This window comes from Aulonocara sp. 'chitande type north' Nkhata Bay, linkage group LG14, assembly GCF_057382095.1.
Source record: "Aulonocara sp. 'chitande type north' Nkhata Bay isolate Kocher_YH1m ecotype deep benthic linkage group LG14, A_spYH_male_GT1.1, whole genome shotgun sequence".
NCBI classification, from domain to species: domain Eukaryota; kingdom Metazoa; phylum Chordata; class Actinopteri; order Cichliformes; family Cichlidae; genus Aulonocara; species Aulonocara sp. 'chitande type north' Nkhata Bay.
In genome coordinates this window covers 1,036,606-1,064,570 of record NC_141357.1, presented here as the reverse complement: position 1 = coordinate 1,064,570, position 27,965 = coordinate 1,036,606, and the positions used below count along the sequence as shown (strand labels likewise).

At 44.0% G+C, this 27,965-nt stretch overlaps 2 protein-coding genes and 1 long non-coding RNA gene across 5 annotated transcripts; 2 read left to right on the top strand and 1 right to left on the bottom strand.

Moving 5' to 3' along the window:
• Positions 1 to 298: 298 nt before the first annotated feature.
• Positions 299 to 9,629, top strand: pou2af2a (POU class 2 homeobox associating factor 2a). Its single transcript, XM_086262730.1, has 5 exons — positions 299 to 464; positions 1,362 to 1,462; positions 6,104 to 6,143; positions 6,242 to 6,549; positions 8,268 to 9,629. Exons 1-5 carry the CDS (start codon positions 305 to 307, stop codon positions 8,703 to 8,705), a joined length of 1,047 nt encoding a protein of 348 aa, XP_086118856.1. The 5' UTR covers positions 299 to 304; the 3' UTR covers positions 8,706 to 9,629.
• A 12,381-nt stretch (positions 9,630 to 22,010) lies between these two features.
• LOC147313825 (uncharacterized) lies at positions 22,011 to 26,543 on the bottom strand. Its single transcript, XR_015124559.1, has 3 exons — positions 26,056 to 26,543; positions 24,100 to 24,278; positions 22,011 to 23,010 (listed from the first exon to the last, which is right to left on the bottom strand). It is a non-coding gene; the product is annotated as an uncharacterized LOC147313825 (long non-coding RNA).
• pou2af3 (POU class 2 homeobox associating factor 3) lies at positions 22,805 to 27,192 on the top strand. 3 transcript variants are annotated; one of them, XM_086260507.1, is made up of 5 exons: positions 22,805 to 22,959; positions 24,539 to 24,639; positions 24,860 to 24,911; positions 25,351 to 25,646; positions 26,159 to 27,189. In XM_086260507.1, the coding sequence occupies exons 1-5, from the start codon at positions 22,953 to 22,955 to the stop codon at positions 26,501 to 26,503; spliced, it is 801 nt and encodes a 266-aa protein (XP_086116633.1). In that variant the 5' UTR covers positions 22,805 to 22,952; the 3' UTR covers positions 26,504 to 27,189. The 3 variants fall into 3 exon arrangements, with proteins under 3 accessions (XP_086116633.1, XP_086116632.1, XP_086116634.1); XM_086260506.1 differs by having other exon boundaries at positions 24,857 to 24,911; positions 26,159 to 27,188; XM_086260508.1 differs by lacking the exon at positions 22,805 to 22,959 and adding an exon at positions 23,539 to 23,650 and having other exon boundaries at positions 24,857 to 24,911; positions 26,159 to 27,192.
• Positions 27,193 to 27,965: the final 773 nt, after the last annotated feature.

The following is a 27,965-nucleotide window of genomic DNA, read 5'->3' as shown; positions in this document are numbered from 1 at the left end:
CAGGTGGACATCGCAGGATTGCATCACACACCTGCAGCTAGAAATGAAGAGCAGCAAAAAGAAAATATGGAAACAACGTATCCTCTGGAACTGTGCTGATGACAAATGGCTGAGGGGAGGAGCGACTGAGCTGCTTTACAGCCTCTCTCACTCCCATGCTCCTGATGCTTCCTGACCCTAATCTTGACTGCAGATGCAAATAGTCTAAAAAACGTCCCCACCAAACATTTGCATTTAAACAAATAGATAAAGGTCATTTTGAAAAGCTGCCTCCTCATGGTTGCAGTGTGAGGTGGCATGTTCCATGTGTCCCTGCCCTCCTCACAGCCTGATTAAAGCTCCTATTGCAGCACGCCACTCAGTATGGTGCTGCACTCCTGGATCTAGCTACTACAGGCAAATACAGCAGGGGGAGAACAGAAAGGCCTCTGTGTGTGTGCGCATCAACAGCATCATGGACACAGGTAAGTGTGCTATTATTATGCTGTTTTATACATAATGGAAATATTGAAAAATGTTTGGTTTTACTTTTACAGTGTATGTCGGGTTTTTTAAGGGTTTGTCTGGTTTTGTGTGAGATCGTGACGGAGGCTTTTATTTGAGTGGGAAAAGTTTCTTCAAAAAGTTTCCTGCGCTGATATTGATGAAGCTGCTCGTGTGTGACACGTATCAATGAGGACTAAATGTCTAGTTTTAAGAAAACTCTACAGATGTTGACACGAGGAGGTCATTTCTGAACGTTTTAAGGTCATTTCTAAAAAGGAAAAAACAACCTCCTCCAAAGAAGAGTTGATATTTTCAAGAATCTCACGTTTGTGCAAAGTTGGGCCTTATCTAAAGGATCCATTCAAAAAGCTGGGGTCTTTTACATAAAGATTTTTGCATGCAATTTCCGTTTGCATAGTAAAGTTTGCATTTTCATTGAGTTTTTACCTCTGCTTCCCAGGAATGTGACCAAATCACACCAACACACACGTGAGATTTGTAGAGGACTATTTAATATATGACACGATGTGCCGCCATGATGCTCGCTGGCATCGCCTGCCTATTCAGTCGTGGCGCTTCTTTGCAGTGTAGTCGTTCCTCCGTACCACCTAAGCCCTCTGGAGTGTTTGCTTATGGTGAGGTTTTGGCAAGAGTTTGTAGTTAATTGCCTCTTTTTAGAAGTCCATTTGCATTGACCAAACCAAAGGCAATTTCCATGACATTTACACACCAATCCCAAAGAGTCATTCGCCTATATGCATAAAACTGTGAAGCATTCAAATGACCACACATTTGTGGGAATGGATGAAAATTTGTATGACGTCGTGTTACAAGTTGAGCTGCATCACTCATGTCTGTGCTCTGTCTGTCTGCAGAATATTCTAAGAGAGTGTACCAGGGCGTCCGAGTGAAGCACACGGTCAAAGACCTGCTGGCAGAGAAGAGGTCCCGGCAGACAAACGGACCCAGATACAGCGTGAGCACCACGTCTTCTAAACCGCCTGTCTCTCCCTGCTTTACTTTCCTCTATCAAGCCAAACGGCACAGCTGACCTTCTCTTAGCGACTGGGAGGTTTTCTAAAAACAAAAAAACTCCTCTTGTTTACATTGAGGCTCGTTTTTGTGCGCTAACGATCCACGGTGGATCCTTTGACCACCTGTACCTCGCTTGCAAAGCCATTCTGTAAATAGCCGAGCACTGTGCGTGTAGAAAGAGACACGGAGCACAAAAACTCATCCTAACCTCACAAAGGAGCGCTAATACAATGCCTGCAATGCTGTAGGCCATGATCTCCCAAAAAAATCCACAAAAAGGTGGAGGCAGGGCGGGGGGATTTGAGGTGGACAGGTAGCACAGAGAAACAGAAGAAAGGGCCCGTGCAGGAGACTGCCTATGCAAAGTTTGATCCGTGCACACCTGCCAGCCGATATTGTCCTGCGCCGTGATCAGGCCACAGACAAACCTCCTATTGTTGTCTCAGACACACACTTTCTCACACACATGCACACAGAGAAATCAGGCTGTGCTTCTGTGCTTTAGACGCCTGCTCGCACACGCAAGACTGCCTTTTTATTTTCCACAAACCGCCTGTCAAAAGGCTTTTACAGGACACTGTTTGTTTTCTGTGCTGGCACGTCCACGCCATAGACTCGCTGATGGCTCGAGCAATGGAGGAATTATGTCAGACAACATTGGAAGATGCCAGCAGACGTTTCCTCTATCTGCTGCAGTGCGGTGCTCATTATAACATTTTTGGCACAGGTGTACTTTTGTGTGTGGGTGGGGGTGGGGTAAATTCCTAGCACGTAGGCTGACATTATCACAGACAGAAATTCACTCTGTCGCTGGTTCTTAAACTCTTTGTGTGGAGGCAGAGCTGCCATAAAAGATTAAAAGTTTAGCTTCATTTGATGCTGAAGGACAGGTCGTTAACAACAACAAGAAACTAACAGAACTATTTAGTCTTAATCAGAGCCGAGATGCTGTTTAGATTGTGTTGCAGACGTCCTGTGACAGCAGAAGAAGGCGAGGAATAGTCTGGATTTTATTTAACGTCAACTAATTTTCAATCAAAACTGAAAATGGGAACAAAGTAATCAAAACAAATCAAAGCTGTTATTAAAAAGTGGTGAAGAGCAGCTCTGCGAGATTGGGCATCGTCTCAGAAACAGACGACCTTAATCTAACGAGCTCCACATCCAGCTGTGTGGCTACCGCACACAAGTGTGACAGACTGTACGCTTTTGTCAGGGCTCGGTGAATCGACGGGAGCTCCAGAAGCTATCTTCTTGCTTTTATTACTTCCCTTAAATTTGAATAACAAGCTAACACCTGTGGCATCATTCCAATTGTTTTTTCAGTCCGTCAGCATTTTCGCTTTTTTGATATTCCAAACTGAATCGAGCGAAGCCTGCAGGCGACGTGAGCTGTGCACATCACACACAGGGGCAGGGATAGCTCAGTAGGTAGAGTGGTGGCCCCATGATCGGAAGGTCGGGGGTTCGACTCCACTGAACGGCTGCCCTGAGGTACCCCTGAGCAAGGTGCCGTCCCTACATGCCGCTCCCCGGGCGCTGCGTTGGTGGCTGCCCACTGCTTCACTGGGTGAATGGGTTAAATGCAGAGGAGCTAGTTCCCTATGGGGACTAACACACACATGTGTAACATGGCTCGCTCTGCTCACGTCTATCAAACGCTCTTCGTTCTGGCCTCGTCTTTAAGCTCCCCCACTCTCACAGCCACTCCAGCATCCACCCGTAGGCCACATTTACTCATCACTTATATGCACAATAGCATACTTGTGGAGAGTGATGAGTTTTATGACTTCCTTGAGAATCCCAGACTCTGATGGTGATGGTAATAAATCATTTCAAACATAAGTTGTCTGATGGGAAAACGTTCAACACACCTTTGTTTCGTTTAATACAGCTGAGCAACCGTTCTTTAGATAACCAATAATCCACCAAATCTCCATACGTCGTCTCTTTAAACTAACGTTTGGCTACTTTTTGTTACAATATTTATCTGTTAGCCTTAGCGCTCCTTAGCTGTCCATGTTCGATTTAAGCATTTTTCTCATTCATTTATGAATTTTAATCCATCACTCTTGGTTAACAATTTATTCCAATAGTTGTCCATTACCTGTGGCTAACTGCCGGCTCAGGTAATAGGACGTGGTCAGTGTGTAGTCCCTGAGAAACAGTTGTTTGGGAGCAGTTGGCCTTTAATCCCACAAACTTTATTTAACTGTGGACTCTATAGCTTATTGTTACATGTTATGTTAGCATGTACAATATACCAAAGCATGTCAAACAATAGTCTCCTTTGGAGACAACGAGGCGTGTAAAAGAATCTTAGTTGCTACCTCTGCGTTCTGTTTTCATGGTCAAATGTGGTATTATGCAATCATTGGGCCAAAAGAATACAGCATGGAGGCAGTATGACAGGCCATTGTCTGCAGGTCTACAGTCTGCTTTCAGTGTGGGCTTTACTGTGTGTTTATAAATGATGGTTGTAGAGCTAATAATGCACAGAGGCACACAGTAACTAAAGCCATTCCCGCCCTTGTGTTGGTTTGCGCTGCCTTTTACCTGGGAATAAAAGGCCATTGAAAGATAAGAGCAAACTCTGACCACAGTCTCCTCATGTTGGGACAGCCAGACAGAAACTATAAAGCTCTTACACCATTTCACATCAGCAGCTTCTCTTTTCTGACATGTTCTGTCGAGCTAGCGTGTCCAGACATGTTGCTATTACATAAATGAGCCTGGGAACAAATCAAAGTGTGACATGATGCTGAAGAGACATCGCGAGGTGAAAGCGCTAATGCTAACAAACAACACAAACTCACTCTTTGTGTGTGTGTGTTGCACGAACAACATGCAGGAGATGCTACAACACAGTGCAACATGCTGGATAAAAAGCAAACAATGAAGAAATATGGATCAAGTTTCTGTTTAAAGTAGGAAAATTTACAAAAAACAGTTGTGCGTGTTCGATTTTAAAAATATGAAATGGGCTGTTTTAAAAATATCATTGTGTAACATATTTTGCATAGGAAGGAAGAGCTTTTCTGCGAAACAAAGCTAAATAAATCTATCGTTAGTCAACGCCACGGCACAAATACGCACACTACCTGACTGTCTGAGCTTGAGCGAGCTGATTTCCATAGGCAGCCTTCAGAGATGCACTGAGCCATACCTGGGCCACATGAGGAAGTCTTGGCACTGGCAAATCACATTCAAATTTAACCCTCAAAATTTGCGTGCGTCCCAGCCAACATGGGCTTAATATCAACTCTTTCATGTTAGCAATATGCAAACCAGAGATCCTGCCAAACCTTGTCCTCTGTGTCCCTGCGCTGCAACTCTCTGACACGAATCTGTGTCTGCTTTTAGAGCAGAAACAAACTGCAGTGCTGTGTGGTCAACAACATCCAGAGGCAACCGGGTTCTCTGAGCCTCCAGTGACAAGCGTACCAAAGATGACACAGCAAACAGGGCCGCGTCATACATGGTGAACACTGGAGACCAGTGATGCAGGTCCATCAGCAGCGTGACTCCAGACTTTGAAATCCTGTCAGATAAACACTTATGTAATATTTCACATTAGTGCTCTGTGGTGAATGACCAACAGTGTGTGAGTCCTTTAATGTTACGCAGCGAGTAAGAGATCTGACTGTGTTTGCAGCTTTGTTGATTCTTACGATTCTTATTTTGCTCCCTCAAAGGTCTCGTCTATAATAAAAACTACTTTTTGGCCTAACTCTGTGCTTTGGACAAAGGCGGGAACACAAACTACACACTCTGGGTTGGGCTTACGGTTGGGGTTGTCACAAGTGTGGACTTATGGATGAAAGGGGCTGTTAGCATGTTTCATGCTGGTAATACCACAGTTAGGTCAAACTAAAAGTAAAGGTCTGTCTGTCCGAATAATGAGTGTGAAATTTGTTTGGAGTTTAAATTTGAGGACCTTTACAAAGTGCTCTGTAATATTGGTGGCATTGACTTAATTTCAAGAGTTGTCATCCATTACTTTAGGTTTGCTGGTCTTCCTGCCTCGCTGTGCTCTGCTGCTGACACTTTGTATCCGTACGAACTCAAGAGGCCGTTTCCCTGTTGAAGAGCAGTTATTGACTCGGGCTTACAGTAAGAGCTTAAACATTAAGCCAGTGACTGATCCCTGCAAACATGATGTCCAGCGTCTATCTCAGGCTGCATCTTACATATCATGTGGAGACGGGTTATAAATAGAAGCATTTATGTGGTTTTGGTCCAGCTGCAAATTCATACAAGGCTGATCTGAGCAATCGCCCTTAGCACCAGAGAAACTCAAGACCAAATACACATTTGTGTTGTAGGATGATGTTTCATCCTTCCTTCTTCACTCATCATCCCGTGACATGTCTGGGTTTGTTTTGTTTTTTTGTCAGCTGATATGTTTTAGGGCCAACAAACATCTGTTTAGAAACAACAACATTTGCTTCTAAGACAAAAGTGTTGCTGTAACAGTGTTAACTGCTAGACCACAGGAACCGTTTTCAACAAAGAAGACAAGTATCGGTGGAACTCCATAATTCATATATAAGTAAAACCTGGAATGTCTCTGTTTCTGCAGGGAGGATCAACCACTCCGCCATCATTCGTCCAGATGCCAGGTGAGCGTCCTCTGACCGAGTCTGCCCCCTGAGACAGAGCAGGGTGTCTGGAGTCACTGAGTAACAATGATAAAGGCATTTCTGCTTCTCCACTTCAGGTGCCCACATGCTGCCCAGCTACTATGGCATAAGAGGACGTTCCTTCATCTCTGACTCAGATTTCTGCCCATCCACCAAGCAGTTCTCCCCTGATGTCTATTCCTCCACCCTTGGGGGTAAGCCTCTAGGCTGTGAGCCCTCCACCATGAGCAGCTACTCCTCGCTCATAGACAGCTACTACCCAGAAACCTTTGGTGACTACCGCAGCGCCGCCACCTTCTCCAGCTCCGGCGGGTCCTTCCTGCCCTCGTCAGCACTGTCCTCCCTGCTGCCGCCCTTCGGAGGAGAGTCCTCGCATCTGTTTCTGGTATGAATCAGAGTGACGGTGGCACGCTGACAAAACAAAGCGCATGTTCAGAATAACCTTCGTGGATTTAAAAACGGCAACACAGAAGTTCAGCGTACCTTTTTAGTTACTGTGAAACATAAACATATACTCTGCGTGATGTTCACATTTTTCAAGTGTCAGCCAGCTGACCGACAGCTACAAATGTTCCTGCAGGGCTCTGCGTGTACGCAGCTCTGATCATAATCTCTGCATGCCTGGTATTTTCAGTACAAAGTTCCTGTTGTTCTTCCTTCACAGCTGAAAGAGGAAAGTTTAGAAGCTGTCTGCTTTATTTGCCAAACTGAGACCTCCGTAGTCTCATATTAGCTTCAGATCAACTTTGTCAGTGCAGACTGATTTCCCATCAGCTCCACTTATGTTCAGTGTGAAAAATGTTTCTCTGTTTTGAAGAAAAATCAGTAACTTTGTTCTGACAAGCTAATCTATTAACATGGCGAGGGACACGATGCTGCTGAGTGTAAGAAGACTCAGAGCTCGAGGATTTCAACGATACCAAGCTGCAGTGAAGAGCAGGAACACGCTGAGACAAGAGGAACCGAAAGAACCAAGTTCTATTGGTTATTTCATGCATTTGGATTTGGATTTAATTTAGTTACTTTAGTCACTAGTGAGATTACATTTTTTAAATCCAGTCCACACAGCAGGTGCGACGTTGTTAAAGAGAATGCTCTGTGATCAACCTTAGGCTCTGTTAGTGTCTGGGCTGTGAGTCACTTCATGCTTTCACTTTAAATAACTGTTGGCCGACTAATTTTCCATATGCAAAATTCTTTTCCTTTTATCGTTGTTTGTGTCGACCCCCTGAGATTTATGTGTTCACCGGGGTCGGGGTTAGGAACTGCTGCTCTACAGGGCCAGCTTTGACACTTCAGCTGAGAGTACTCGAGTACAGTGAAGGACGTTCTTCTCGTAGTGGAGCATTTTTAAATGAGCAATCTTTCCACCGCAGTTCGAGATGAAAAAAGTTCATTTTTTATGTGACGTTTTTGTTTGACTGGTCACTGACTGCACAGCTAGAGCCAAGAGCATTCAGCACAGGACAGTTATGCTAGCTGTGCACTGCTGTTTAAAGAAAACTCTAAAATATAACAAGACTAACAAGGACATTTAATAAGTGGAATTATTGATAATCTTGCGGAGCTATTTGGGCCCTAAAGTCAAACTTTTAGCAGCAGTCACAGAGGCGGCGTGGCACCGATGACCTTCATAGTACGCCTGCCTGGTCGTCATCCTAACTGCACTGATGGCGTGTATGGAAGTTTTTAGAGTGAAAAACAGACATGCTCCTCGTTCAGCCACATTTGCAGTTTGTGCTCTGATGTTACATTTTTGCACACCATTGGACAGGGTGGGCGGTGTGCCTCGACCGGACTGCACAGAGGATTCTAGAAAAGCCAAAACCAAAACTGTATTCATGGTTAGATCACAAATACACTTCAGTTACTGAGATCCATTTAAAGTCCGAGTTCTAGAGTGGTCGAGGTTGCATGTCCGCAGAGGCTTTCAGATGTGCTCGCAGGGCAGGGAAGTGAAACAAACGTAGTGAAGGAAATAATGCGACACTACAGGAAACGCTCTCGTTACAAAAGGTCTGCTGTGATGTTGGGGACTTTGCACTATCTGATGAGGAAATAAATGACTGATTCATCCTTTCCTCTGCTGTCTTCCTGCTGCAGAGAGACTCGTGGGAGCAGTCTGAGCCAGTATCTCAGGTGGAGGCTCTGTGTCAGGACAACCTGGCCTCCGTCAGCGTCCCACCCTCCATGCCCAGCCCCGAACCTCCAGGGAGCCCCTCCCAGTACCGCTCTCCGAGCCGAAGCTCCTCCCTGGGCCCCGTCTCCAGCAGCCAGCCCTACACTCTGCACTCTCTGGAGGATGTCCACTATCACCCTTTAACCTCCACCAGCACTTACCCCACCACACCCTCCTCCTCCTCCTTCCCCTGCCCTCCCTACATGAGCAGCCCCGTCACAGATCTGGTGACCAAGATGGTGACGGAGGAGGCGGCCGACGGCCACGGCAGCCTAACCCCCGGCGCCGAAGCTCATTCCTCCTGGGCTAAGGAAGAGGGGGTGAGCGCCTGGTCGCCCTATGAGATTCGGAGGGCCTACTGACTGAATTCAGAAGATTCAGACGATTTTACAGACACTGATGAACTCAACACTGCTGTAAATTCTTGGGGAGGTTTTTCCAAGAAAATTTCAATGTCAATTTGCTAAAAATATTCAAATTTTAAAGTGTCCCTGTTGTGCTCATTCCCTGTACCCTTGCACTTTGTGCTCAGCTCTTCATTTCACCCTCAGTTGGAAACACGCTGTGTTGGCTGCTGTCTCTGTGAGACCCTTCAAAAGCATCTGGGTGTGATGAAAGTGAGACAGTGCTGAAATGCTCTAAACCGCGGAGTCGGAGCTGCTCGATGAACAATGTGGTAAAACCATTTCTTAATTACTCCAAGCATCTGAGCATATCCGACAATATATACATCAAGAAATATGACTGTACCCTCGTATCTGTTAACCAACACATTTATCTGTAAGACAGCAAAGCTTAGCCACATCAACTGCACACTTTGCTGGCACTGAAGGGGAGAGGCTCAGGTGGCTGAGGGGAATGCAAGGCTTCTCATTTGAACTCGCTCCAGGTGTCACATAGTGACATAGATGAGCCACAGAAAAAAGAGTGATGAGGTTCATTTTGAAAACCACGTGAACAGAAAAGCCAGACAGGGGGCACACAGGGGCACTTTAACCTGTTGGTGGCCTCATTCTGCCAAAGGTCCAGTCTGACTGTAGAATAGCACGATTTCTTTTTTTTACCACTATTTCCCGTACGGTGTGGACGTGATCACAAAGCATAGCTTAACTTATAAGGCTGGAGTTAAAGAGCGTATACCAAAGCAAGGATAATGGCTTTGAGGGCGTATATTCTGAGGATTTTGTTTTTTCATAATGTGTGAACATGCTGCATCTTAATCATTGTACCCTGAAGGTTCCTGTAACTTCAGGCTGTAACTGTTATTAAACTGCAGGCTACTGCCATTTGTACGACCCGGCTAAGTGTGGTGCTTGAATGCAGAGGTTGTCTGGATTTACTGGGAATGAAGCAATTGTGATGCTTCCCTTCTGTTCAGGTTTATTTATATAGCTTCAAAACACACTGACAGTCACCTTAAGACTCTTTATACTGTAAGGTAAATGCCCTACAGTATTCTGGAGAAAGCCCAAACGACCCCCGTGAGCACTTTGGGGAGGAAGGGTATGAGGGAAGGATAAACAGCCTTTTAACAGGAAGAAAGGCTGATGTGAGCAGATGGGCGTGAGGGCAAAGAGAAAAGAGGATGCCATCGCTCACGTCCTACACACCACTCTCAGCCACGTGGACAAGAAACAGGGTAACTATGTGCGAATGCTGTTTGTTGATTACAGTTCAGCGTTTAACACAATAGTGCCCTGCAGACTGTTCACAAAGCTCAGGGATCTGGGACTTAACAGCCGTCTGTGTGCATGGGTGTTGGACTTCCTCACTGGCAGAACTCAGGTGGTGAGGGTGGGCAGGTGCTTCTCCAACAGCATCACCATCAACACAGGAGCACCTCAGGGATGTGTCCTCTCGCCACTGCTCTACTCCCTCTACACTTCAGACTGTGTGGCCACCCATGGCTCCAACACCATTGTGAAGTTTGCTGACGACACAGTGGTGTTGGGTGCCATCTCCAACAACGATGAGGCGGCCTACATGGATGAAGTGAAGAATCTGGCATCGTGGTGCCAGGACAACCACCTCCAGCTGAACGTCAGCAAGACCAAGGAGCTGGTGGTGGACTTCAGAAGGGGTCAGCACAGAGACTACAAGCCCATTATCATCAATGGAGCTCCAGTGGAGAGGGTGCAGTCCTTCAAGTATCTTGGTGTCCACATCTCCTCAGACCTGACATGGGCTGCCCACATTCAGGTCCAGACCAAAAAGGCTAGGCAGCGCCTGTATCACCTACGACAACTGAGGAAGTTCAGGGTCTCTCCAAAGATCCTCAGGATTTTCTATACAGGCGCTGTGGAGAGCATCCTCACACAGAACATGACATCGTGGTTTGGGAACAGCTGTGTGAAGGACCAAAAAGCTCTCCAGAGAGTGATCCGTACAGCAGAACGCTGCTGCAGGATTGCTCTCCCCCCGCTTCAGGACACCTACACCAGGAGATGCCGGACTAGAGCAGATACTGAAGGACCCGTCCCATCCTGGCAACAAACTGTTCCAACTTCTGCAATCTGGTAGAAGGTTCCGCATCTTCCGGGCAAGGACAGAGAGACTCAAGAGGAGCTTCTATCCCCAAGCCATCCGTGCCCTAAACACACACACCCGCCCTCTCACATCATCTATAATTGACTGAGACAGGACTCTTCCAGACACTAAACCAAGGCACAATGTACATTTCAATTCCTTTAATTTTAAATATGTTTATATTGTCTATCCTGTAAAATAGTCAGATGTCTATTCATATTAATGTACAGAATTCACCTGCTTGCTGCTACTACTGCACATTCACCCAGTGTATATACTATATATATATATATATATATATATATAATGTTCTTCCTCTACACCCCCCCCAATTTTTGCACATGTCGAGGAGCGTGTCAGGCTACATTTCACTGTGTGTTATACTTGTATAACTATGCATGTGACAAATAATAAAGAACCTTGAACCTTGAACCTTGAAAAGAAGAACGAGAGCATAGGCAGACTGGGCCAAAGCTTATGGACACAGAAGACTGAAATGTGGGATATAAACAGGGAGACAGTGGCGTCATCGCGGTGCATCACATGAAGTCCTTCGGCAGTCTGAGCCTATAGCAACATAATTAAGCAATGTTTCAGGGTCACCTGATACCTTCGTCAAAATGGAAAGTTTTGATCCTAAAATCCTAAAAGTAGAGAACGTGTCAGTCTCCAGCACAGCAGGAAAGGCGTCTGAGAGAGGAAAGCTCCGCCCCCCATTCTGAGTGAGCAGCTCTCAGTCTGAAGGCACTATGAAAATATAGGACTTTTGGATGTGATAGGGCCTCATTATTCAAGGCTTTGCAGGATTTTAAGAAGGATTTTTAAATTCCCGGTACTCTCACTGCAGCACCTGAACCAACTGAAGGCAACTTTCAGAACAACCTGATGTTAATGACTTAGTAGTCCAGCCTAGAAATAATGCATGCATGAACTAGTGTTTTAGCATCACTCTTTTTACAGATAATAGCAATCCTGCATATTTGTTCAGAGCCCGTCGAAGGACATGATCTGAAAGTTCCTCACAGTGTTGCTGGACATCAAGGTAATGCCACCCAGAGTCTAGTTCTAAGATCTTTAGGGCCACAGAAAATAACCTCATTGTTTTTTGGATACAGCACAAGGAAACTGTAGAACTTTGTGTCTCAAAGTCACGGCTGCAGTATGAATAACTGATATGTGTCAACTGGCTTCAGGTAGGTGTTTGCTGAGTGGGGGCATTCCTACTATTCAATGTTATTTCAGGATATAATACTATAAATCTTTTATCATAAGCTTTATAACTGCATTATGGTTTGTTTGTTTTTTAAATATATATATATATATATAACTATATATTATATAAAAAGATGTTTTTATATTTTTAAAAATGAAACCATTTTTGTAACATTAATTATCATTATAATTTAAACACTTTGACTTATGACTGTAAATACATGTGACAGGGTAGACATCTTATGATGTTAACACATCAGTGAACCATTCTGAAACATGGAGAGAAAAAAGGCTGATGAAAGATGTTTTTGTAGATGATTTCTCTCCAAAAATATATACAACTGTAAGTCACATAATTAGAGGACCAATAAGGGGACCTATTTAGCAGGATTTCCATATGAGTAATAGGGAGGATTTATTTGAAAGACTTTAAGCATTAAAAATGTGTTCATGGAAAAACATCCAGTTAGTGTAGAAAATTATGTAGGTATGTATGTAAAAGTACGTTTTTCTAACAACATGCCAAAGAGAAGCACGTATAATGTGAATAGTATTGGTCCCAGCACATAACCCTGTGGGGTGAGTAACTTCTGTGCATGAACAAGACTCCCCGTTTACATGCACAATATGGAGTCTGTCAGACAGACATATTCAAACCATTGCAGTGCATGTCCTTTAACACCAACAGTGTAGCCTCTGAACTGTACAGGGTAACTCTGTAAGACACCCCACTAGGAGACAGTGCAACCGAACCCAGAGTGAATGTACCAATTTGTACATATATACACTCCACCCAAGTCATGGCCTCGCCAGATGCAAAGGCCGAGCCGGGGGGCGGAGGCAACAGTCTGCAGATGCAAGACTGGCCCGAGCCGGTCCCACAAGACGCAAGGACCGCGATAGAGCGGCCGCACAAGGACAGCCCAAAAGACGCCAAGCCGACTGCCAGGAAGCATAGCACACCGAGCTACCAATGGGGGTCCTGCAGACAGAGAGTCAGGCAATACGGCAGGGGAGCACAGGCTACTAAGCCACTCGAGCACAGCAGCTAAGCTAACAGACTTGCTAAGGGAGATAGGGGGCTGGGGGGGGCAGTGTCCAGGAAGGCTGCCGAAACAAGCTCCCACAATGGACACCACTACCACTATCACACACACAGTCACACAGTACCACATGTAAGTACTACCAGTGAACCGCACACGCACAAACAAACAAGTGGAGATCAAACAATCACCGGTGTCACGTTTGCAAAGCCGTTTTATCTGTAAGCTGTGGGGCGTGGCCAGGCTATCCAGAGTGTCTTAAAGAAGTATCCACACGCCATGACCAAGAGGGGGTCATACCCTGTACATATGGAATATGTAACGGAGTGGAGAGATAGTCTCGATATGATAGGGAACAAACGCTGCACTGAGGTCTAGCAGGACAAGCACAGAGATGAGTCCACTGTCAGAGGCCATAAGAAGATCATTTGTAACCTTCACTAAAGCTGTTTCTGTGCTGTGCTGAGCTCTGAAACCTGACTGAAACTCTTCAAATAAACCTCTGCAGATGATCTGTTAGCTGTTTGACAACTACTCTTTCAAGGATGTTTGATATGAAAGGAAGGTTGGAGATTGGCCTATAATTAGCTAAGACTGCTGGGTCTAGAGATGCTTTTTGAGTAAAGGTGTAACTACAGCCAGCTTGAAGGCCTGTGGTACATAGCCGATCATTAGAGATAGGTTGATCATATTTAAGATCGAAGCATTAATTAATGGCAGGACTTCTTTGAGCAGTTTTGTAGGAATGGGGTCTAAAAGACACGTTGATGGCTTGGAGGAAGTAATTATTGAAGTTAACTCAGAAAGATCAATTGGAGAAAAAGAGTCTAACTTAACATCAATGGTACTAAGAGTAGCTGTAGATAATATTACATCTGTGGGATGATTATTGGTAATTTTTTCTCTAATGATAAAAATTTTATTTGTGAAGAAGTTCATGAAGTCATTACTAGTTAACGTTAAAGGGATTGTTGGCTCAAAAGAGCTCTGACTGTTTGTCAGCCTGGCTACAGAGCTGAAGAGAAACCTGGGGTTGTTCTTATTTTCTTCAATCAGTGATGAATAGTAAGATGTTCTGGCTTTGTGGAGGGCTTTCTTATAAAGCAGCAAACTATTTCTCCAGGCTAAATGATGATCCTCTAAATTTGTGACACGCCATTTCCTCTCCAGATTACGAGTCATCTGCTTTAGGCTACGTGTTTGAGAATTATACCACGGAGTCAGGTACTTCTGATTAGAGACCTTAGTTTTCACAGTGAAAACTGGATACTGTAGCTCAGCCAGCCTTCTTCAAGATCAATACTGGCGTCCGACAAGGATGCGTGCTATCCCCTTTCCTCTTCCTGTTGGTAATTGACTTCATCATGCGACGATCAGTTGACCAAGCTGGCATCGGTGTGCCCTGGCACGAAGCGCGTAATCTCACTGACTTGGACTTCGCAGATGACATCGCCCTGCTGGGCTCGACTCAGGAAGACCTCCAAAAGTTGACCGTGGCCCTGCAGAGGGAGGCAACGAAAGTTGGATTAAGAATCAGTGCCAAAAAAACCAAGGTACTCCGAGTTGGCTATGCACGTGCCCGCATTCCTGTCATGATCAACCAACAACGTGCTGAAGAGGTGGAGAATTTTACATATCTTGGCAGCATCATCTCGAATGACGGGGTCTCTGATCGGGATGTCGACGCCAGAGTAGGGAAGGCAGTTGGTGTCCTGCGACGTCTCCAACCTATTTGGAACTCGACTTCCCTGAATGTAAGGGTCAAGATCAGACTACTGAACTCTATCGTCTTCCCTACTGCACTTTACGCTAGTGAAACCTGGCGCTCAACAAGTGCAACTATTCAACACCTGAACGTGCTTCAACAACGTGGCTTGCGGCGAATCCTGAGAATTTCCTACCGGGACCGAATAACAAATGAGGAGGTCCTACGAAGAGCAGGCACCCGCCCATTAGCCGATGTTGTTGCAGAAAGACGCTTTCGCTTTGCGGGACATATTTTACGCCTACCCCCTCATCGCCCAGCTAAGATTGCCATGACATGGCGTCCACGAACTGGCAAGCGAAAGCAAGGCCGACCAAAGACCACATGGCGTCGAACATTTATGGACGACCTGAGAACTGTCGACATTGCCTGGGACGAAGCTGAAGCAGTCGCTGCTGACCGACATCGATGGAGATCACTAGCTGCCCGATGCGCCGCTCGGCGTAGGAGGAACTAAGTACTAAGTAAGTACAGTATCCAGAGTCGTACGTAGTGAGGAGGTGAAATTATTAACAAGATAATCGACCTCTGTTGGGGTAGCGTTCAGATAGCTGCTCTGCTCTGTGTTGGTACAGGGCATTGGAGATGATAACAGTGGGTGGATTATATTCTTAAACTTAGTTACAGCGCTTTCAGAAAGACATCTACTGTGATAAAGTCTACTCTCCACTGCTGTGTAATCAATTATTGTAAATGTAAATGTTATCAGGAAATGATCAGACAGGAGAGGGTTTTCAGGAAACACTGTTAAATGTTCAGTTTCTATGCCATATGTTAAAACAAGATCTAGAGTGTGATTAAAGTGGTGGGTGGGTTCTTTTACATGTTGAGAGAAGCCAATTGAGTCTAATAACAGATTAAATGCCATGTTGAGGCTGTCATTTTTAGCATCTACATGGATGTTAAAATCACCCACAATAATTATTTTATCTGAGCTCAGAACTAAATCAGATAAAAAGTCTGAGAAATCAGACAGAAACTCTGTGTAAAGCCCAGGTGGACGATAGATGATAACAAGTAAGACTGGTTTCTGAGTTTCACAGCTGGGGTGGACGAGGCTAAGCATCAGGCTTTCAAATGAATTAAAAGTCTGTCTTGGTCTTTCATTAATTAATAGGCTGGTGTGAGAAATTGCTGCCACACCTCCCCCTCGGCCTGTGCTTCAAGATTTCTGGTAGTTAGAATGACTCGGGGGTGTTGATTCATTTAAACTAACATAATCATCCTGCTGCAACCAGGTTTCTGTACGGCAGAGTAAATCAATTTGTTGATCAATTATTAAGTCATGTATTAACAGAGACTTGGAGGAGAGAGACCTAATATTTAATAATTCACATTTCACTGTTTTACTCTTTGGTTCAGATGTGGATACTGTATTGTTCTTTCTTTGTAATTGTTTATGTTTAAGTTGTTTGTTGCTGGTTTTTAGTTTGTTTTTTGTCTTTTTGGAAGCTGACACAGTCTCTATGGAGATGGGTTTTTGGGGGGGTAGCAGGAGGAGAGAAGCTGCAGAGAGGCGTGTAAGACTGCAACTCTGCTTCCTGGTCCCAACTCTGGATAGTCATATTTTGGGGGGTTTAATAAATTTGTCCATATTTCTAAAAATGAGAGCTGCTCCATCCAAAGTGGGATGGATGCCGTCTCTCCTAACAAGACCAGGTTTCCTCCAGAAGGTTTGCCAATTATCTATGAAGCCCACATCGTTTCTGGGACACCACTCAGACAGCCAGCAATTTAAGGAGAACATGCGGCTAAACATGTCACTCCTGGTCTGATTGGGGAGGGGACCAGAGAAAACTACAGAGTCCGACATTGTTTTGGCAAAGTTGCACACCGATTCAATATTGATTTTAGTGACCTCCGATTGGCGTAACCGGGTGTCATTACTGCCGACGTGAATTATGATTTTACTGAATTACTTTTACCCTTGGCCAGCAGTTTTAAGTGTAAGCATTAATTAGATAAGAGGAACAGACCTGAGAATGGCTCTGTACCAGATGGCATCAAATACTGCTGGATCAGTGACAGGTATGCAGGCATAGGGCATTTAAAGCTTTATACCAGCACAGTTTCTGTATCACAAGCAATATGATATGTTTGTATGTCATACTGTTGCTGTCACTGTAACAGTAGTGGAACCAGAATATTTTTGTGTTGGTGACCAGAATGAGACCATGACTGACATTTGGTTGGGACAGACACTGATTAGTTGTTCATTCTTTTGGTCACTCACCCACTCTTGCTCAGTGCATCATGTGGATTCGTGCTAACCTGTTCTGGGTTAAGCTGAATTGATGCCATGGCAATTGGTTTCATTTAGCTTTAAACAGTTTTTATGTCCTGACTGTTGGAGTTATCCACAAGCAGCAGACATCATGCCGATTAATATCTCACAGGTAATAACGAACACCCTACAGTTGTTAAAACGTTGATATAAATATCATTAATGCATCATTGTATTGCAAAGCTGTGTGTGATGTTAGGAGCCCATACACACAGCGCTGTGGGAGAGTGTGACTTCTGTACAGAGCGTTGCTGGTGTTGCTTTCCAGCCTCTCCCGCATCCCCCCCCCCCCCTCCCCTCCGTATCCAGTGTCCTACTGAAATAATTCCAACTGGCCTCTCCTGACACTGTTCCTCAACCCACTGCTCCACCCCATCCCTGCAGCGGAGCCATAAACCACACCCATCCACACTGTGTATTAAATTGTGTTTGAATCCAGTCGTCTTTTTCTGGGTGTGAAGCATGTGTACTGTTTTAATTCACTATTTAAAAATATTATATTATGATATTACAATGTGTTTGTATATAAACGTGTCTAACACAAAAACCCCAAATCAAACCTGCCATGTTCCTGAGTCTGACCCAGTGTTTTGTGTTTAATTTTGTTGTTCTTGCTTGTAGTTTGAGTCACTATGTCCTCCGTGTGTTCCACATGTCATATTCAGTCTATTTCTCAGTGTCAAGTCCACATCTTTGTGAACTGTCTCATGTTTCCTGTTTTATTTTGATAGTCCCTGTCCTGTGTGCAGTGTGTCTGGTTTTGCTTCCCCTTGTCATGTTATGCCTAAATGATCCCAGCTCTGTCTCTCCTGTCTCCAATTCCCTGATTACTCCGGTGTGTATTTAAGCCCTGTTTTCTCCTTGCTCTGTGTTGTGTCGTACCCTCATTATGCTGTAACGACCCTGAAAATCTTAGAAATATGGTATCGAACCAGATTCTTACTCTGGATGGCATTACCTTGGCCTCCAGTAACGCTGTGAGGAACCTTGGAGTCATTTTTGACCAGGACATGTCCTTCAACACACATATTAAACACATATGTAAGACTGCGTTCTTCCATTTGTGCAACATCTCTAAAGTTAGAAATATCCTGTCTCAGAGTGACGCTGAAAAACTAGTTCATGCATTTATTACTTCCAGGCTGGACGACTGTAATTCATTATTATCAGGATGTCCTAAAAACTCCCTGAAAAGCCTTCAGCTGATCCAAAATGCTGCAGCAAGAGTCCTGACAGGGACTAGAAAGAGAGAGCAGATTTCTCCTGTTTTGGCTTCCTGTTAAATCCAGAATTCAAAATCCTGCTCCTCACATACAAGGTCTTAAATAATCAGGCCCCATCTGATCTTAATGACCTTGTAGTACCATATCACCCTATTAGAGCACTTCGCTCTCGCTCTGCAGGCCTACTTGTTGTTCCTAGAGTATTTAAAAGTAGAATGGGAGGCAGAGCCTTCAGTTTTCAGGCCCCTCTTCTGTGGAACCAGCTTCCAGTTTGGATTCAGGAGACAGACACTATCTCTACTTTCAAGATTAGGCTTCAAACTTTCCTTTTTGCTAAAGCATATAGTTAGGGCTGGACCAGGTGATCCTGAATCCTCCCTTAGTTATGCTGCAATAGACGTAGGCTGCCGGGGGATTCCCATGATGCATTGAGTTTTTCCTTTCCAGTCACCTTTCTCACTCACTATGTATTAACAGACCTCTCTGCATTGAATCATATCTGTTTTTAATCTCTGTCTCTCTTCCACAGCATGTCTTTATCCGGTCTTCCTTCTCTCATCCCAACCAATCACAGCAGATGGCCCCGCCCCTCCCTGAGCCTGGTTCTGCTGGAGGTTTCTTCCTGTTAAAAGGGAGTTTTTCCTTCCCACTGTCGCCAAAGTGCTTGTTCATAGGGGGTCATATGATTGTTGGGTTTTTCTCTGTATGTGTTATTGTAGGGTCTACCGTACAATATAAAGCGCCATGAGGCGACTGCGGTTGTGATTTAGCGCTGTGTAAATAATGTGTTTCCTCTGTGGTCCTTGAGGAGTCCTAGTTCTAGTTTTAGTTCACGCTCTTGTGTTTGGATCGTTTGTGCTGCAGCAGTGAAGCTGCAGCAGTGAAGCTGCCTCTTCAGTTAACTTTTTAAGTTTGAGTCCTGCGTTTGGGTCCACCTGCTGCCTGCGAATCAGCCGAAACCATGACAAGAAACAAACACACTGGGTTACATTAATGTATGTGGTGAACACTTTGGAAGAAATCTACAGGTTGTCGTCAGACCTGGAGAGAGAATGTCTGACTAACAAATGATTTAATGAAAGAAGTTAAAGCCTAAAATAAATAAATGAATAGTGACAAACAAAATTATTCCTCTGTACTTGAATTAAGAAGGGTTTATGTTACAATAAATGTTCATGTGAGAATGTGCTAAAGACAAATCTAACTGAATTAGAATTAAACAAACTGAACGAAACATGAAGTGAATTATATCCATTTGAATGTTCAAATGTGATGTAGATGTGAATTCCCTTTGTTAAGAATAACAAGGCAAATGTAATTAAGAGATTTTAAAGTTTAAAGGTTTAAACTTTGTGCTAAATCAGAGAGAGTGAGAGAGATAAGGTGTGAATGGACATCAAATGATTTAACTTCAGCAGTTTTATTGAATGGCCAAAATGTGAAGATGTGACGTCGAGTAGGAGAGGGAGGAATAAAAGTGGGTGTAAAAGAGATTCAGGGTTCAAGTTGTGGACATTCACTTTTTAACCTTTAGTGAAACAGTAAAAGTCTGAGGATTATTCTTATTATATCCGAGCCATAATAAAATAATCTTTCCTTGGAGCCTGCTGTCTAGGCTACTAGACAGCAGGCTCGTGCCATAATCAATATGGCAGCTACCGTTGCCAAGTGGGACTGATAGGACTCGACCTGCGAGGTTACTCAGGCTGCCTCACCTGGATGATTTCAAGCTAGTTATTGCTGGGCGAGTCCCCTCACCCACATGTTGCATTATCTCACAGGATCAGGAATTAGGACTGTTTTTTTTATCAGAGAGAGAAATTAACTTCCTAGATGCAGTCGTGATGCATGCTCAATCATCCAGGTAAGTAAATCTCCAAAAGCTGATTTTCATTGCAGTCAGCTGAGACTGAAGAAGTCACCTGGATGAGTGACGAAATGTTTCTCCCACAAAATGCTACGTCCTGATGAACAGAATCAACTTTTGGAGATTCCTATATGCAGGTTTTTTTGTGGGCCTTGCAGATCGACCAAAAACAAACCAACAAAAAAAATACAGTGAAGCATTCAGTGTTTGAGTAAATGTAAAATATGATAAAACAAACTAAAATCTCACACAGGAAAGTGACAGAACCCAGATCATGTGGAGCTTTTTACTGGGACACGCTTAAAAGAAATCTCTTCAGTGTTGTGAAGGAGAAAAAAATCCAGGTCATGTCTGGTTTAATCACATGGTTCATTTAATACTGTCGATACGTGGTTGCTTTAATCATTCACTGCACCTGTTTCTTTATGATTCTTCTATTGTGGGGTTTTTGTGTGTGTTTTTGCAGAATTAAGGCAGTTTTCTATTTTCTTTCATTGCAGGGCATCTGAACTCTCAGGGCCACCGTAGCTGGGCTGTTGGATACAAAATATCCTAATTTCATGCTGACTCTATCCTACCTGTGGGTAGGATTTTGTACAAAAATGTCTTTTGTTTGTTCTTTAAACATGAAATTTTAGTAATTCATCCTGGAATGAAGTGTGTGGAGGGCTGAAGCCATCAAAAAGAGTCTGATAGGAAACAAACCACAAAACCAAAAAACCTGTTCCAGATATATCAAAGGTTTTTGTAGGACGAGCAAATGGTGTCAGCTTTTAAATCCTTACTTCATTTTTCATTTGTCTGTTTATCCTGTTTATTTTACCTTCAAATGTGCTGTGTTATTTGCTGAAGTGTTTTCCAGTCGGCTGACAGTATGGAGGAGAGAGTTTCAGCAGTGAGTGTCTGCAGCCCTCTGCAAAACACGGTGGAAGTGTTGTCATGGTTTGATGGCTTCATCAGAAAAATGAAATTATTAATGAGGAAAACTATAATTAGATTTTGATCATGCATCTGATCATGCATCATACATCTAGACTGATTGATAACAGTTTCATTTTCCAACATGTGATCACAAAAAAAACTGCCAGTGCACAAAAATATACCATGAATGCACACTATCGTGTGTGTGTGTGTGTGTGTGTGTGTGTGTGTGTGTGTGTGTGTGTGTGTGTGGAAAGACAGAATGCTTTCATAAACATTTCCATTTGTGGCCTGTAGGTGGAGCCGCTGCGCCGCGGCTGCAGGAGGGGGCGCTGTGAGAAGAGGCGGACAATGCTGGGCGAGGAAACGGGGATGTGCAGAGAAGAGAGCACTTTGTTTAAAGCAGGATGCACAAAGATTGATTTTAATGGACGAATAGAAATGATGATGATGATGATGATGATGATGTGTTAGCACATATCAGTTTTTAATCAGTTTGCTGTTCTTATGGCGCGAGGACGCCCTAATAATCTAACAATGTTACTGCAGCATCTATGATGAATAATGTTATAGATGCTGCAGTCATAATCAAGCTTTGAGTTATTATTACTGTAATAAATGTAATAATATTCATAGATCCGGGTCTTAATTCACATATTTTGACCGGTTTATGGCACAATTTTATTTTGGATGCATTTATCCAAGTGTGATGAATGTAACGTTGATATAGTTGAGTTCATTTTATCTTCTGACCTTCGCACCACAAACAGTCTGAGAAATAAAATACACTCGAAGTGTAGTGTAAGGGACTTCAGTGCAAAGAAGGAGCTGCAATGTTTGTTTTTAGTTTCGTTATTTATTCATTTATTTATTTATTTACTCGATTTCAACACAGATTTGATAGAAAATCTAAAATAATAACCGTTTTTGATCATAATGATCATAAATCATAATGCTGGGGGAGTTAAACATTTCAAAGGCCGGTTCTTAAACGGCACACTTTACCGGAAACCTTTGATCCTGAAACGCATTTTTATTTTCATGAAAATATAACCAAGACAAGGACAGAACTGTGCGTGAAGCTGCTGAGCCTCTCTCCCTGTTCTCCCAGCAGGTGTGAGCACTCTGATGGAGCTGGAGGCCCTGCCATGCCAACGAGGGCTGTTGGCCCTTGCCACACCCACTTTCCCTCTTTGCCACTTTTAATGTATTTTTTTATGAAATAAACTTTTTAAAATGCGTGACTAGGCTAAACGCGAGGTTTGAGGTGAAATGCGCTCTTAAGGTTGCACGGAAGCAGTCGTGGGTGCTGCAGTGCTAAGTGAAGGGGGCTGATGCTGGGATAGTGCAAAAGGAGGGTAAAATGAATAAAAGTGCATTTTTTTCGAGGTTAAAGTGTAAAATACTAATATATGAGATTAAAGTGGATTTGATACAGTGTTCATGCTTAGTGATTTTACTGAAAATCGATTTGAGAGAGTTGCCTCTGAATATTCAAATGGTAAGTAACGCGCAATCAAATCATTGTCAAATCATTGAGTTCTAGGGGTTTTAAATAGAGGGAATGGAGGGAGAAAATCTCAAACTAATATGTCCCCAGCTCTATTACAATCATTCTGTATGCTCTGGCTCTGCTGTAAGACATTTGTGTTGCTATTTTTGGAGATTTTTGCAGAAATTTCGTTCTTGGCCATTTTGCTGAGGCAGAAAAGGACATTGTTGAGTCCCTCAGCTCTTCTCCAGGAATCATCTCTCCATCCCAGCCATCATGTCCGGTGAGTTTCACCTCGGATTTTCTTCAGGAAATCATTTTCTTGCATTTTTCCCTGTTTGGAAGACAAAGGAGGGGGGGGGGGGGGGTGTAATGTAGAGTTTATTGGAAATATTGAAAGCACACGATTTGTGTGTTTAAGTGGAGTGCTCACCCCCCATAAATGCCCACTTCTTCCCATATTTAAATTAAAGTAGAATGGGCTAGATTAAACTTCCACGTGTAGAATAACTTTAATGCCACCTGATTCCACCTGTTTGTGTAGCGTTCTCCACTCAAAGACTTCTCCAAGCTTCACTGGCGTTTATGGCTTTACTGTGTGTTATAGTTCTGCCGACTGTCGTCTGTCGACGCACATCAGGACGCGCAGATGATCATTTTTAAAGATCATTTTAAGTTTGGAAAAATTTAACTGGAAGTCTCGCGGGCTGTGTGGTCGGGCTGTCTGTGCGCAACAGGGTGTTCTGTGTGTTCGAGTGGGATGTGTCTGCCTTTCGTTTTGGCCAGCGTCTGCCACATTTAAGACAAATCATAAAGTAGCATTTCTCTGTATGAATATTTATCAGATGAGGTTTCATCTCTTAACACATTCTCTAAAATGTTCGCAGCCCTGAATGCTTTAAATATCGCCTTTAGGCCTAAATCGCCCGCACCTATACGAGACGTTCTTTCACCGTATCTTAATCAAGCTTCAAGTAAGGAAGAAAAAAACTGCCAATTACTCCCATTGCCTTTAACTGTCAGGCGTTCGTGGTGGGGGGCAGGGGTGATTTGAATAAAGTAACGGAGATTGGTGTAGAGCTCGGGGTTTTGAATTGTAAACAGCACCGGGCTGAAATCGCCTCGAAATTTTTCCATAACGACCTGATCAAACTTTCACTAAGTGACCGCGCACGTGCACCACGCGGGAGGCTCGTTTCCTTGAAAACTGCAGCGCTTCGATCCAAAAGCGCAGATCAGCGGCTCCTTCTAGTTTCGAAATTTTGTTCCGTTTTGGTCGCGGATCGCTTTGCTGACTCTTTGTCTGCGCGCTTCAGCTTTAACCTCATCCCACCGTGCCAGACAAACTTCTCTTTCATCTCCTCGCCTATTTTTATTTACTTTACATTCATTCGATCGTATATGCGTAATAAAATCTACTTACTTTAACGCGTTAAGAGCCGATTTCTTCTGCCTCTGACTGGGGCGTGGCAGCTCAGGGCTACAGGGTGCAGTGAAAACGTCTCCCGACCGGGAGGCTCCGGGGAGGGGATCAGCCGCCAGTAACACTCAGAAACACTGAGCGGTGGAAACGACCTTTACGCACCGGTGATAAAATAGGATCTTTGGATAATTCAAAGCACTTCGTTATATTCTTTTACAAAATCTTAAAAGACAATCTTTCAGCAGTTTATTAGAATGAAGCGACACTTCATGGAGCGATTTCAGTTTACTGGAAACAAAATAAGCTGTGATGTGTAAGAAATGCTTTGTGGTGCTTTACTGGAGGAGCAGGGAGAGGGAGGAGAAGAGTGCACGACTGGTTTAGTTTGCTTTAAGAGGAGATTACTGCGCATGAGTGACACACTGTGCTCTCCATTAAGATCAACTGAAGGTGTACCCGGGGGTCCGGGTGAAGATCACGGTCAAGGAGTTGCTGCGGAGGCACAGAGAGAAGGAGGCCAACAACAAGAAGCTTAATGCGGTAACTCCTCCCTCCCCCACGCCTCTTTACCCTTGTCCCCTGCTCTCAGTCTCACCTTTTTTCTGCTGAGAATACCGCTCTGTGCAAGCCTGCACCTGTAAATAACTGATAGCCCGTTTTATCAAAATAAGCCACTCAACTCATTTACAGGAAAGCAGCCATTAATAATCTGGTATCGCCTTCCCCCTCCTCTGTATTTCTCTTTCTTCCTGATCAGCAGATGCATCAGGCTTGCTTGGAACTACAGGAGCTTCGCGCGTCCACTTTCCAAAGTAGGTTTGTCCACCCAGTGTGCTAAAATACATCCCAGAAAGACACACATGCACTACAGCGGCCTGCCCTAAGCGTCACAGTCTGATGATCTTAATCAAGTTGTTTGTTTGTTTGTTTGTTTGTTTGTTTGTTTGTTTGTTTGTTTGTTTGTTTGTTTGGGGGGTCAAAAATTCTGTAAAATAAACATATAAATATGCATCAATTATTGAGGACGCCTTTTTCAGTTGGACGGGGGGCAAGAGGCATTCAGATTTCAGAGGGGTGGAGTTCCACCGTGGTCTCTCAGACCACGCCCTTTCAAAGTGGTCGCAGATATATCCTAGTCCGTGATTAAATGATAGGCAATGATTAACCCAGAGCGTGTGGTTCGCTTGTTTTCATCGCATGTGTTTGTATTCTGGATATTTTCGGTCTGACTGTTACACTGAATCTCGGCAGGTGGCCATGTGGCTCCTCCTCCCTCTGTCCCCCCAGCTGAAGCCAGCAGCTGCGGGTCGCTGGCCCTCCAGCTTCGAGCCACCATCTCGTTTCCAGTCCCTGACAGCGCGTGCAACATCCAGATGCAGGAGTGCGGCATCCAGGTGCAGCAGCAGCAGCAGTTTGGGGATGTGATGTTGCCCGGCAACGGATACGGTGGTACCACCTACGACACCCCTCTGCCTCCTTTTCCAACCTCCCCTCAGCCTTGGTACCACGGACTGTCCTCAGATGCGGACTACTACGGCCAGGGGATGGTAGGTCTCAGCTGGCACCAACGAAACACCGTCATTAAAGAAATAATCAGAAACTGGGATTTCTTAAAACTTTTGTGACAAAACGGAAAAATTTCCTAGTTTTTCTGTTTGTGACCAAAATTGAAAGATTGTTTTAAAAGCATACGAGATACGAGCAATAGCAATGCGTTTATTTGGAACAGAGGTTTGGTGTGGTGGTCGTTTATTTCCACAAACACTGTCAGTGTCTGTTCAGCATGTAGTGGATAGGTTTGTGTGGATATATTTGAAGGAGCTAGTCTTGCTTTGACTGTGATTACAGCTGTTTGTGTTTGATAAAATGACCTGTCTGGCAGGATAAACAGCTGCATGTCAGTTTTGTAAGCTGTCTGCACACAAATGAATGCATTAAATCAAAAACACCACTCACAAGTGTTCCTGGTGAGCCCTGGGCCTAGCTTTGGTTGGATGACCACCATGTGGCACACCTGCAGTCCTGCCCAAAGTAATTTCGATGTCCTCCTCTCTTTCAGGCCCCTTGCTCCTCATTGGAGTCACTGACTTTCTGCAACCCTGTGGATCCCAACACTTATTCCCCACAGGACTCCTTCTCTTCCTCCTCCTCCTCCTCATGCTATGACTCGCCCACCAGAATGGAGTCAAGCTTCAGCCCACAGCAATACCACTATCAGCACTGTGGCCCCCAGGAATATTACAGCTTGCCACACTGTTGGTCAGGCCAGCAGGAGAGCCCCCCCACCCCAGAATGCGCACCTTACTTTGCTCCCACAGACTATCCCCAGGTGTATCCTGTAGAAGACAGCTGTTTCCAGAAGGATTTCCCGCTGAGCTCTGAGATGTGCTACAATGCTTTATGATGAGACCGTGAACAGTATTACTTTGTATCCTGACTGTAAATACGATTTGGCTCAGTGAGGTTGTTTGCTTTGCATTTCACTTGGTCTGCTTTACTTTAATCAATTCATTTGTAATAAAAACTAAATGATATATTTTCATACGCTAATGTTTTGCTGCACAAAATAAAAATGTGTAAAAGTCAGCACTGTGCTTGTAATGTGCGCTTGTCTATTGCAGAGTTTCCACTGTAAAAGTCGGGATGTTTGCTTCAGCCAGCAGGTTCAGACTTCACCCTGTGAACATGCCCTGTAGCCACAGGTAACAAATAAAAGTGAAAAATGTGGGAAGAGTGTGAAAGTAAATATCACAGGCTGATAACATGTCAGGGCTGAACTCAGCTGTAACGCAACAATTGGAAATGAAGGCAAGGAAACGTCTGAGATTTGACTTTGGCCTGCAGGGCAGTATTTCACTGGGAGTTCAGAGATCAAAGGAGAACAGATTAACAGACAAGCCGACTCACAGTGGCTGCAGCTCAGCTAACAGAGCAGGACGTCTGCTAATCAGAGGGTTGGTTTGGCTTTTTCAAGAATGCTTGAGCTCCGAGTTGTCGCGTAATGCTGGAGTCGCTGTGTGTGAATGAGACTGCTATTTAAAAAGTACTTTGACTCCTCAGACAGGTGTCAGTCCATTTATCTGATTTTTTCAGCAAACTCTCAATAATTTCTCCAGACTGTGAAACAAGCACTGTTGAAGCTGCAACCCCCTCTTATTATACTTACAGATTTTACACGGAGCTCAGCCAGTTTATTAGGCTACCTGTCAAAAAACAAGAAATTCAGTAAATGGACTGATTTTCTACTCTGAGCACTCTTGTCCTGTTTAGTGCTTTCGATCTCTCACACACACACACACACACACACACACACACACACACACACACACACACACACACACACACACACACACAATGTTAGTAGGTGAGCTGCTCTCCCACCAGAGCTACAGCCACCGTGTAACTGACCAGTGTGGATTATTACACTTAATAGTCACTCACTGCTTAATATTTGCATTACCTCAAGTTTCCCCTCGTGCAACACTGAAGTAATGAATATTTAATAACAATTTTTCATGTTGCATGAAAATGGGAAGAAAAAGAAATAAGCTTTTTTAATGCCCGACCGATTTTACTTGAGTTTATCTAGAGCAGGCCTTTGGCTCAGTGTCACGAATGATTATTAGATACATAAAGCAGCTGCCAAACTATGTAAAACATCTTTCTGCTGCTATCTTATGTCTTTAAAATGGCAAGTTGAATCTCGTTATGAAAGCGGATGCGTGTGTTTGGTAATTTGTGGACAGTTTGTTCTTGATTCTTTGTGCCAAACTTAATCATGGAGCATGGAAAAGGTTTTCCAAGTATTTGTCTGCTAAAACAGACAAACAAAAGAAAGAAATCATAAAAGTCTGGATTATTTTGTG